The sequence below is a fragment of the Anomalospiza imberbis genome, chromosome Z (assembly GCF_031753505.1).
Source record: "Anomalospiza imberbis isolate Cuckoo-Finch-1a 21T00152 chromosome Z, ASM3175350v1, whole genome shotgun sequence".
Classification (NCBI taxonomy): domain Eukaryota; kingdom Metazoa; phylum Chordata; class Aves; order Passeriformes; family Viduidae; genus Anomalospiza; species Anomalospiza imberbis.
In genome coordinates this window covers 59207550-59220043 of record NC_089721.1, presented here as the reverse complement: position 1 = coordinate 59220043, position 12494 = coordinate 59207550, and the positions used below count along the sequence as shown (strand labels likewise).

The 12494-nt window shown below is 40.6% G+C and overlaps 2 protein-coding genes across 2 annotated transcripts in view; both read left to right on the top strand.

The window, feature by feature from the left end:
• GTF2H2 (general transcription factor IIH subunit 2) overlaps positions 1–12494 on the top strand; it is a 459966-nt gene that overhangs the window by 432739 nt on the left and 14733 nt on the right. The window lies entirely within an intron of this gene.
• On the top strand, positions 2540–11052 carry MARVELD2 (MARVEL domain containing 2). Its single transcript, XM_068175982.1, has 6 exons — positions 2540–3848; positions 5445–5477; positions 6566–6702; positions 7520–7691; positions 8099–8149; positions 9050–11052. Exons 1-6 carry the CDS (start codon positions 2766–2768, stop codon positions 9164–9166), a joined length of 1593 nt encoding a protein of 530 aa, XP_068032083.1. The 5' UTR covers positions 2540–2765; the 3' UTR covers positions 9167–11052.

Below are 12494 nucleotides of genomic sequence, written 5' to 3'. Positions count from 1 at the left end.
CCTGATGCTGCTCTGGGGATCCCCTCATTAGCAAGGTAAACAGAAATAAATGTATTGGTTTTGTTCTAACAGCAAGTTTGTAGCTGTTCTGACTGCCTGCCTGTGTCAACTCACAGTTTGAAACACCAATAGCTTATTTAAAACTTAAGTAACTTTATAGAATTAAATAAGTATCTGTCTCATCAGAAAGGAGGCATATGTCATGCTTTATAAATACATGAGTCAGGGTCCTCATGTTGCAGTATTTTAAATCATTCATCTCTTTTTATACTGCCTGGATTTCAGGTTTTTGTGTAAGTTGAATTTGTGATGTCATTTGCTATTCATTATCATAAAGTCCTGGCACAATCCTTCTGGCAGAGCACATCCTTACTGACCTGTCTAACATAGCATCAGCAGCAAAGTTGCTCATCTCAGTCTTCACAGGGTTCCTTTTTCCACAAGGTTGCATTTAGAAATGTACTGTATAGCCCAGGTCCCAGCACTGATCTCTGCAGAACTGTAGTGGCAAGTTTCCTCCATTCCAGGAGTTAACCATTAACTCATACTCCTTTCTCCAATCTCCTTCCTGTCTGTTAATTTTTATCAAACCTCAGAGTGAAGTTCTTATTTTAGCCTTAAGCCTTCGTTTAAGGCTTAAGGTTTCTTTCAAAATAAGTCTGCTCCAGGAGACTTGGTGAAAAGCCTTTTGGAAATCCCCTAGACTCTATTAACTAGATCCTCATTGCTTACTGATCCTTTTAAAGGCTTTAATAGCTTTTTCCTGTGATAATAAACAAAGCCAAAGTTTGCAGTACATTTTAAAAATGTGTACAATGAAGCAAGTACCAGGTGATTACTGGGTATGGTATGTAATCCAAAAAACAGTGTTTAGACATCTGGTCACTAAGCTATGTTAATTACTCCTAATAAAAGGCTTTATGTCTTGACCGAGGCTTTACCATCTGGATTAATTAATTTTTCAAGGTATGTAATGATAACTGTGTGATAAATACATAGCTTATGGACTGTAGAGTTTTATTATTATTTGGAGGCAATCTGTAAATATGTTATGAAAATGTGAGAAACACTTCAAATAGATATATAAACTTCAGTATCCAAAATAATGCAAACAGGACCTGTTAACTAAACATATGAAATAATTAGTTTCCAGTGTCTTTAATTCTAAGTGAATTTTCATCTACCCAATATGGTACTGGTGATTATTTTTCTTAGGTCAGATTTCTTTTATGTCAGATATTAGGAAGACACTACTGTACAGATATTTTGGGAGGTAAGCGTACAACTTATTTTTTTAAGAACACCTTTTTTTATTAAATGAAGGAATAATTCTTTATTTTTAACACATTTTTATTTACTTTGCATTTGTACAGTTTGTTTCCAGGGTCCACGATTGATAAGTTGTGAGCATTTGAAGGTTTCATTAAAATTTATACCTTAAAAATGATCACTGTTTGGAATTTTAGACCTTGTAAAAGAAGAGACTGACGCATACCATAGACAAATTGATAGCCCATACTGACAATTTAAATAAAGCTCCTACTGCATTAATGCTGTTTTGTACTCAGCTGCAGATTTTGTGGTGAATGTAGAAAGCCCTTTGCAGAAGACAATGGTGCAGCACACCAGATTTCTTCTTCAGCTCCTGAACCTGATAAACGATGGCAGTTGGTTTGTCCAAACAGACTGCTCAGTGCCTTGGGCTTCCCCATCACTGGGCCAGCTCTGTGGCAGGCGCTGCCCAAGCACCACCACAGGCTGGGACTGAAGTGCAGCTCTGTGGAGAAGGACCTGGGGGTGCTGCTGGACAACAAGCTATCCATGAGCCAGTAGTGCCCCTGTGGCCAAGAGGGTCAACAGGATTCTGCAGTGCATTAGGAATAGCATTGCCAGCAGGTCGAGGGAGGTGATCCTGCCCTTTTACTCAGCCCTGGCAGGGTCACACCTGGAATGCTGTGTCCAGTTCTGGGGTGCCCAATACAGGAGAGACATGAAGCTCCTTAAGGGGAGGGCGACAAGGATGATGAAGGGACTGAAGCATCTCTTACCAGGAAAGGCTGAGGAAATTGTACCTGCTCAGCCTCGAGAAGAGATGACTGAGAGGGGACCTTTTCAATGTATGTAAGTACCTAAATGGAAAGTATCAAGCTGATGGAGTCAGGCTCTCCTCAGTGGTGCCAAGCTATAGGACAAGAGGCAATGGGCAGAAACTGATGCAAAGTAAGTTCCATCTGAATATGTAGAATACCTTTATTTCTGTGCGAGTGACGACGCGTTGGAACACATAGCGGAGTCTCCTTCACCAGAGATATTCAATAAGTGTCTGGACGCAATCCTGTGTGATGTGTTCTAGAATGACCCTACCTGTGCAGCTGAGCAGGGAGGTTGGAACACATGACCGACCCTCTGCGGTCCCTTCCAACCTGACATGCTGTCAGTCACGGCGCCTGCGAGGCCCGGCCGGGACCCGCACCGCCGGCGCACCGCGATCTCGGGAAAACTCCCGCCGCTCCTGGCCGGGGCGGTCCCGCCACTCCCGGCCGGCCGGAAGCTCCCGCCTCCCCGGGCGAAGGCCGTGGGGCTGCCGCAGGTGAGGCCGCCGGGGCGCCGCAGGTGTTGGGCTACTGCTCCCGGGCCACTGGGCGCTCTCCGCTCGGCTCGTCCTCCTCCGGCGCCGGCAGCCCTTGGGACCCCGCGGCAGCCTCCTCCCGTCGGGTGAGCCGAGCGGGGCCGGGGAGCGCCCGGGGCCGGGCTGAGCGCCGGCCATGTCGCGGAGCTCGCAGGGCGGGCGGCCCGGCAGGTCCCCACTTCCCCGCGGGGCCAGTCCTGGGTCCGCCGCCGCCCCGCTGCCGCCGCCGCCCCCGCTGCCCCTGCAGCCCCCCTTCGGCCCCGGCGGGGCCAGCCCGGGCCCCAGCGGGCTGGCAGAGCTCAGGCCGGTTCGGCGGTTCATTCCGGACTCGTGGAAGAACTTCTTCAAAGGGAGACGCCACCCAGGTTCCAGCTGGGATAGCACGGCCTCCGACATCAGGTATATCTCGGACGGGGTCGAGTGCTCGCCGCCTGCCTCTCCCGCCCCGCTGCAACCAGAGACCAAGACGGTGCCTGGCTCCTACACGGACCCATTCGGGGGGTCGGGCGGGAGCTACAACTCTCGGAAGGAGGCCGAGGCCATGCTGCCCTCTGGAGAGCCCTCGGGCTCGCTGGAGCGCCGCGCTGGCACTGGGCAGACGTACAGCGAGCGGGTGGAAGAGTACCACCAGCGGTACGCCTACATGAAATCCTGGGCAGGGCTGCTCAGAATCCTCGGCGTGGCGGAGCTGCTGCTTGGCGCCGCCGTCTTCGCCTGTGTCACCGCCTACGTACATAAGGACAACGAGTGGTACAACATGTTCGGGTACTCGCAGCCCTACGGATACGGGGCGGGCAGCGCCTACGGGGGATACTCCTACAGCGGGCCCAAAACGCCTTTCGTCCTGGTGGTGGCGGGAATGGCGTGGATCGTCACCATAGTGCTGCTCGTGCTGGGCCTATCCATGTACTACCGAACTATCCTCCTCGACTCCAACTGGTGGCCTCTGACCGAGTTTGGGATCAATGTGGCCTTGTTTATCCTGTACATGTCTGCTGCCATAGTGTACGTAAACGATACCAACCGAGGTGGGCTCTGCTATTACCAGTTGTTTAAGACTCCGATAAATGCGGCTTTTTGCCGTGTGGAGGGCGGTCAGACTGCAGCAATAATCTTCTTGTTTGTCACGGTGATCCTCTATCTAATTAGTGCAATGGTGTGCCTAAAGTTGTGGAGGCACGAAGGGGCCAGGAGGCACAGGGAATTAATGGAACAGGAGGTAAGTCATTAGTTATCATTTTCTATCTACCAGATACCACATGATGGGGAGCAGCTGTTAGATCTTACAGTGATGTAGACTGTGTCAAATCAAGTGTCTTCTCTACAGCAGATCTATAGCCCTGAGGTTGAATTTTAACCAGCTTTAAGTATTAGAAACTGACAAATGAAAGGCGTTTTTAAGGTATCAGATCCAAAGTCTTGGATGCGTTTTGGATTATAGGTTTTTTTAATGTTTATAATTCACCTTGAGTAAGGACCTGGCTCTGTTCTCTTCATAATACTGGGCTCTCTTCTTGAGTCAGCTGATGAACTACTTCCTAGTGTGTATTTTCCAAACAAAGGAAAAAATTAACAATGTTCATCTGTTTAGCAGGGTTAGGTGGCTTAAAGCCACCTAGCATTTATTCGAAATCTGTGTGTTCAGCACATCAAGTGCCAGTGTGGATAAACCTAAGAATGTGAAATACTTATTTTTACTTTGCAAGCAAAACTCCAAGCAACTTCTTTATGACTTTTCAGCTTTCCTCACAATAGTTATCAGCAAATATTTGTAGTAACAGCCTTGGCTAGATTTTGATGTCTCAAATTTTAGTCAGCCACACCTTTTTCATGTCAAATATTTTGCCTGGCTACTGGCCTTGCCCATACTAGAAGCATTCAGTATTTGCCTGGTTAATGATAAACTATAACAGTAGAGATTTAACACTCTTACCTAGAGAGTTGAAAGTAATTTATGTAAAACTTCCTTCATTTGAAAACATCACCAAAAGACTCTTTAAAAATGAGTAAGACTTAGTATAGCATGAAAATTAATGCATGTGAAACGTACATAAGCCTAAATTAAGGAGGAGTCAGCTTTTAAGGGATTTTAGAAGGAGAGAGTTTAAAGTTGCATTTCCTCTGCTCTGTGGCTGCAGTCTGATTTGCAGCATTTTTATTTTAACACTGGTTTCCAGTTCACCAACTTGCACAAAATTGAGACTTTTCTTTAGAAAACTAATTAGAATTCTTCAATAAAAGTTTTTTAACCAACTGATAGTATGCCCAGCAAGAGTGAGGTGATTGCCAGAGTTGTACCCAAGGCGTTTATTCTTCCCTGTTACTATCCAAGTTATTTTAGTCCACTTACTAAACATTTCTAAAGGGAATACTTTAGTAATAGAGGTTAGAGACTGGAGAATGCTGTGCAAAACAGCTGCAGGTTGAGCCACTGGTTAGTGCACTGTTTTGTGTCCTAGGCAATGAATTAGGCTCAGCGTGTTAGTGAGTTGACGTGGGCTGGAATGTAAAACAACAATAAAGGAGCTTGAGAAGTGGATGGAGTATTTCCTGCAAGCTGTTCCTTACAGCTGTGCTCTGGGAAATCCTGTTGTTCTGGGGTTTGGGTGGCTGTTTTCCTTAAACAACAAGTGCGTAAATCAGTGGATCTGAAAATACTCCTTATGCCAAGTTTCATCATACCTAAGTATAAATGTAATCTTCTGTACAGTATGATTTTGAAAATGTTTAAATGTTAGCAGTCTGTGCTTTTGCATAGTATTTTTGTTGGAAACAAAACTTATTTCTTTCTTTTTTTTTTTTTTTTTTTTGATAGATGAAAACACAATCCTCTTTTCCAGAAAAGAAGGTAGGAAATAGGAACTAATTTTTCTGTTTATTGGTAATTCTAAATTATTATTATTTTCCTTGTGACTATTTTTATTTATTTATTTATTTGTTTATTTGACCTCAAGGAGATTAGGTTTAGTTTTTTAAGTTAGTTTGGATGGCAGTCTCCTGCCTAGAAGATTCAAAAGGAGCTTGTAAAGAACTTACTCCTAGTTAGGCTAGGTTATAAAATCTATAAAATTGTAAAATAGCAGATGTGATGGCTGCCTCTCTGTGTGCTCTTACCCTTTTCTATGAGGTGACAAGTTACGTAGCATTTATCACAGAGTTTGGCAGGCATGACTAAAACAGCAGGTCGACTTATGGAGAGGTAGGTTTGAGACTCTCTTTCTTCCTGGCTGTGTGCTTAATTTGCAGGAGAGCCAGCGGAAGCACAGTGTAGGTGCCCTGTGAGTTGAGCTTCTTCCTTGATCTCTGAAACTGGTCCAAAGCTGCCCTTGCAGGTTAAAGCATCAGCAGTGTTAGTGTTTCAGCCCCACAAAGTGTCATTGCATACACTGCAAAGATGGCATGGGCTTTCCAGAGAAATTATGATGTATTAATTTCAGCCTTAAATGTCTCCTGATAGACACTGTGAATTTCCTACCACTGTTTTCTCTGTTGATTCAGTAGTCAATCAGGATCCTTTTGTTTATGTTCTAAGATGTCACCTTTTTTATTTCTGGATCAAAGGATGAATTGTGCAATAGGAAACAAGGAGAAAAGGGAATTCCAATGAACTGAATTATTCCAGTTCATTCACAAATAAAATGATTACTGAAGGAAACTTCCTTACCCTATTTTTTTAAGACATGCAACCAAATCTTTCCAAACCTCCAGAAGTATTTATCTGTACTGCTATTAGGACAAACTTAAGAAAAATACTGTGTGGAAAGCATTACTGTAAGTCATTAAACTGATTGTCTAATTGCAATAAGAGTTGTAAGAAATATCTGTGATTTGCTTCTATTGCTGCTCAATATATGTATCTCTGTCTTAAAGTTGCATATTTTGTGATTTATGTAAAACTGATTCCATTAAGAACACATTCTTTCTCTTTTAAAACAGTATGAAGGTGATGACAGACCAAGGGAAGAAGTCAGTTACAGGCAGCTCAAATCACTGGAAAGAAAACCAGAGCTACTTAATGGTCATATACCTGCAGGTCACATTCCTAAACCTATAGTGATGCCAGACTACTTAGCGTAAGTGACTTGATTTTGATGGACCAGCTTAGTGGAGGATACGTGAATAGTTTTTCACTCTGCATTTCTCCAATGGTTTCTCTCCCATGCACATGCTATGGGAACTTGTAATTGTGTGTTAACATTAAAAAGCAGAGAGGATGGAGCTGGTATCAGTGGCATAAGACCAGTAAATATAATTAAGAAGTCTTAATTTAAAAAAATAAACCCCCACAAACCTCAAATGTTGAAACAGAATGTCATAATCTACCAAGTACATTAACTGCCAAAGGAAAGAAGACCTCTATATAGATATTAGAGGAAGAAACTAAAATACATGGGAAATTGCCTTTTTAGGGCCTGAAATTTGACTACTCTTATACTTTCTAATGCTGAGTTTGTAACATGCTCCCTTTTAAAGGGTAGGCCTTTCCAAGTCTGATATCATAAATTAATTTTTTATGCTATTTGCTATAGGCACAAATAGAAACAAGGAGATGTTTCACTTGAATATTAGGGAAATATTTTTCTCATTGAGGGTTCACAAAGGTTTTCCAGAGAGACTGAGTCTCCATGCTTGGAGATATCAATAGCTGTCTGGACATAGTCCTGGTCTGAGTGTTCCTGATTGTGCAGAAGGTCAGATCAGGTAACCTCCAGACATCTCCTACAACCTCAACTATACTGTGATTCTCTGATTTCAATGCTTTACAGACATGCAAATTTCAGCAGGTTATGAGATTAGCAAAAAATACAGGAATACACTGTCAAGATGAAGAGTCTAAATGTTGTTAGTCAGTTGTATCTCTAAAACTAATTCTTAATTTTTTTTTTCCAGGAAATACCCTGTAATTCAAACAAATGAAATGAGAGACCGGTATAAAGCAGTATTCAATGATCAGTTTGCTGAGTATAAAGAACTGTCTGTGGAAGTTCATGCTGTATTAAAAAAGTTTGATGAGTTGGATGCATTGCTGAAACAGCTTCCACACCATCCTGAAAGCATATATGTAAGTACCTGTGAAATGGGCTCATGGAAAATAGGTGGTATTAGGCAGTTTTTGACTGTCTTTAGGTAGGGCACAATGTCTTCTAATGCTGGCTGTGACCTGGTTTGAGAGGAAGTTTCCCCATATGTTACAACATCTCTGGGCATTAGTTAGTGATACCAAGTTCCAGTTAAGACGTATATGTTGTTTTCTGGGGGGGTTTTGTTTCTTTGTTTCATACTAATAGGTTTTAAGTTCTAGTAAGTCACAGTTGATATATTTTCATTATTTCTCAAATACAAGATTTACATCTAAAATGTTATAACCACAAGGTATTGATCAAATGAGAATTCTGATGAGTATTTTGTAGTATATACATGCATATATAGAGCACACTCAAAGTTTAAAAATCTGTGGTTTCTCATTAGGAACAGGAAAGGATATCAAAAGTTCTGCAGGAATACAGGAAGAAGAAAAACGTAAGTATTTTAAATTTACATTGCTATTGAATCTAATGACTAGCAAAGGGAGTGTAAACAGACAACACTTCTGATGCTAGGCAGATTTCAGTATCTCAGGGTACCTGTAGAGTTTTGTGTATTTTGTCTTCTAAAACTTAGGCAAAGTTAGGTCACAACCTACACACTCATGCCAATGAGCATTTTTGAGAATAATGATTCCAGTAGCCACATATGGGGAAAAACCACAAACCACAACCCAAGAGTTGAGTGTTTTCATCTTCTGAGAGTATGTTTGATCTCTTAGCATTCTGCATTCAGAAGATTAGTTCAGTTATATTCACTGACTGACACAGCCAATGGATGAAACCAGAAAACAGTCTTACACTTGAAAGAAATTTTGTATTTTTTGAGGCATGGAATTTAGACACTCTCAGTAATTTTCAGTGTAATCCGAGAGGTTTCTCTTTGTAATTTTTAAATGCAGGCAGCAAATACGTATCTGTGTTCCATTAAAAACATTATGCATTACAAATACACATTTTTTTGTCCATGGAATTTATATCCATGTTAGTTAAACGTAATAACTTTTTTTGTGGGGGGGAAGGATGTATTGCACATACAACAAATACATGTACAAAGTCTAAATTACGTATTAGGATGTCATTTATATTTGCAGATTCCTGCTTTAAAACAGCTCTATTTACTAACTACAGCATATAAAGGCAGAACATTTTCTTCTGGGCTTTCATGAGGGAAGGGGAAACAGGAAATAAGAAAGAGCTAGGGAAAAAGAGTGTGATTTTTTTGAGAATATTTACATACTGTTCTTTTAGTCAAGAAGATAATCAATAACAGACTATTCTTGGAAGAGTCTGAAAGCCTAATATATTAATGTAAAGGTTTTTGTATTTTTGGCAGGATCCTGCATTTCTGGAGAAAAAGGAGCGTTGTGAATATCTGAAGAATAAACTTTCTCACATAAAACAACGAATTCAGGACTATGATAAAGTTATGAATTGGAATGTAGAAACTTAGTAATGTCTTCACTTAATGGATACTATTTTCTGGTTTTAAAATTGATATGAGTATTTTAACCTATTTATTTACTCTTTGAATAGTACACTTATGGGGATTACTTAATCACTGTCATATGTTTGGATGTTGTACGTTACTGATAGGTTTTGTATGCAGATCCAGTTGTAATTGAAGTTATGAGATAAGTTAGGAACTGCTCCTAACTTCCTGCTTTCATTAGTGTAAATCCTGACCTCTTAAATATGAATACTTCATTTGAAAATACTTCATTTGCAAATTAGCAAAGCCTACCAGAGAAAGCAGTTTCCACATACCTTGTGGAAACTTTGCATAGAAATGCTGTTAACAATTTTGCATTTTATTTATATGTGACCTCTTAATGGTATCAGAAAGAGCTGAGCTGTTCTTTCTGTGTGGGGTTTGACACACTGCCTGGTTGTATTGAATATTTTGGGCAATTCAGAAGCTAGTTTAATAAGAAATTTTGTATTGTATTTCCAAATGCTGTCAATTATACCAGAAATCATCTTGAATTTTGCCTAACAAGAGAGGAAAAATAGTTTCTTATTTAACCAGCTAGGGGAAGGGGACTTGGGTTTGGTTTTTGTATTGCCCTGTTCAGAGATGATGCAACAAATCTATACTTGGCCTTAAAAGAATAGAGGTACAGGATGAGGCATATTAATGTCCCATTAGTGTTGCTCTAGGTCATTGTGCTCTGCTTACCTTCTGGATCATGCTGTTAGGGGTACGTGTGTTTAAGGGCTTCGCTCTTCATCAGCAAGTAACAGGACTTCTTGTCTATGCAGCAGCTGTTAATGAACTTAGCATTCAGAGAGTGAGTACAGCAAAATGAATTCTCATTCAAAGTATAAATTGTTAGTATCCTTTTTAAGGCCAGATAAAATGTATTAAAAGACATACTTTCCAGAGCATATTTGCATAAATTCTATATCTATTTTTATATTTTTTGGGGATATTATGCTGGCAATAGGTTTGTGCAAGTATTCTTATACGCCAGTAAATTTTCTCTTTCTATCCTTTTTCATATCTTTATTTACTTTATTAATTTTTTTAACTTACTATAATTGTTAGAAGCATTGATAGTTTTTGTAGTTTTCTACGACTGCAATTTGTCTGTTCTGAAATATGTTTTTTAATATTAACAAAACCCACCAGTGTAGCCATATTTCTCTATTGCTTATAAAAGACATTTTGTTTGAAAAAGGTGCTCTGATTACAGTTACTGCAAATTTTTGTTAGTAATTTGCTTTTTTCTTTGAAAGAAAGTTTTAACTTCTGCATTAATTTAAAGGAACAACATCAGGAAAGCCATTTCCAGTTTAGTGTGGTCATGGTAGTACTACCTCTGCTCTTCACTGCTGGAAATGTATTAATATACCTCAGTGTGACCATTGTATCCCTGCTGGTTTTTCAACCCTTATCATTCACATTGCAATCCTGATGGCCATGCACCCACCTTCATATTTATAAAATTGACATTCTAATTTTATCAGCCATTTAATTCCAAGAGCTTTAGTGGATGAAGTAAATAGCACAAGATGTCATGGGAACACTGAGAGAATTTAAAAATTTGGCACCTCTTCATTTCAAAGCCTTCAGTCTCTTCTATGGGAAGGTGTCTCAGTATTTTCATCATTCCGAGAACAGGTGACAGCCAGTGCTATGTCTTGTTCTCTCTGTTTTCAGTGCCTTTCTCTCTAGTTCTGGTTTGTACTCATTTCAAAGGAGAAACCTCTCTTCCTTATAAAGGAGATGGGCCAATTTTTTATACTTGTTGTGCTGAATACTTGTTAAATTATTCTTTGTAAGAGAAGTACTCCCTTGTCCAAATCTCCACAATCTAAATAAATGACCTCTCACTGTACACCCAGGTTTCTCATTTTTTTTCTCAGTGAGAGTTCTTGGCATTGCATCAATAACAGAAGAAGATTAGCACGCATTTGAGGATCAACTGGTGTTCATAAAGTGCTAACAATAACATATGACTGATTTTTTTTGGAAGATTCACAATCTGCACACTTAACAGGTCTTCTTTCTGTAGGATAGTGAGACCCACCTTCAGGCTTCTTTTGACAGTGGTCTGAGTTTTAGTTTTTGAGAAGCTGGCTCGTAGTCCCTCAGACAGTGTCTGCATAGGAGAACCATCCTGCTGCTTCTTTCCTGCAAAGTTTCCAGCAAATGGATTGGGAAAAGGGAACAGCATACCTGTGCCTGGAATGAGGAGATTAAGCAGCAACATCTGTATGTGGATTCTTGTGTTTCCCGGCAAGATGCCACAGGTGTGGCCAAGTAGATATTCCAAATGCTGGGAAGAGAAGCTGGGAGAGAAATACTCCTTCTGCCCGCCTTTTGGGTTCCAAACAGGATTGATGCAGGGCACGACAGAAGTAAGCTACCATCCTAAGGGTACACAGGCCATCCTAAGGCTGCAGCAACATGTTGCAACCATTACAGTGAGTTACTTGCTCAGTCCTGTGTCTGTTACAGGCCTCAGGGCTGCTGAAGTACTTCTGGTATATACAATCTGTGCTCTGGTTTTCCTCTTAACCTACCAATGGATGACTGAAAAAGGTCTTGTCTACAATGCTACAGACATACTGGAGAAAAACTGCTAGTCTAAGATGAGTCTAACATGTTCATCTCTCAAAGAAATTGAGATGAATGAAATAAGAATTAATGCCTGGAAGCTGAAGCAACTTGGAGCAAGACAGAAATTAGGAGGAAAGTAATGGGAGAATCCCTCAATCTGAGTTACCATTAGAACTATCAAGGAAAGTGGCTTCTTGATATTCTTAAAGAATAGAAGGCATACTCCAGACAAAACATTGACATTTTGATTATTGCCTCAATCTCTCTGTGCAGTCCCTCTACGTTCAGCTCTGAATCTACATTTTTGCATGTATGTGTAAACAATGTGCTCTGTGGTCCTACCTGTGGGACTGGGTTTTTGCAGAAGGTAGTTAACAAATTAATCACCAAGGAATACTGCCTTACATCAGTGGGCTTGCTTTTAATTACAGCCTCTCCTCAAACCCCGAGTGTATATAACAAGATGTTTTATCCTTCATTTTTCCTCTTAGAAAATGCTTACCTGGCTCCACAGATCTACAAATTGAGATGCTCAAGATTCTTAGTGTTTCTACAAATACCATAGTTTCTAAACTGCATTTGTGTTTCTTCTTGTCTTTACAAGCAGTTGGGTATCCTAGATCAAAACAGCTGTGGCAAGATTGGCATACTTTTTACAAAAATGTACATTTTTTCAGGCCACATAAAGTAGTGACTAACAAACATACCCAAAATT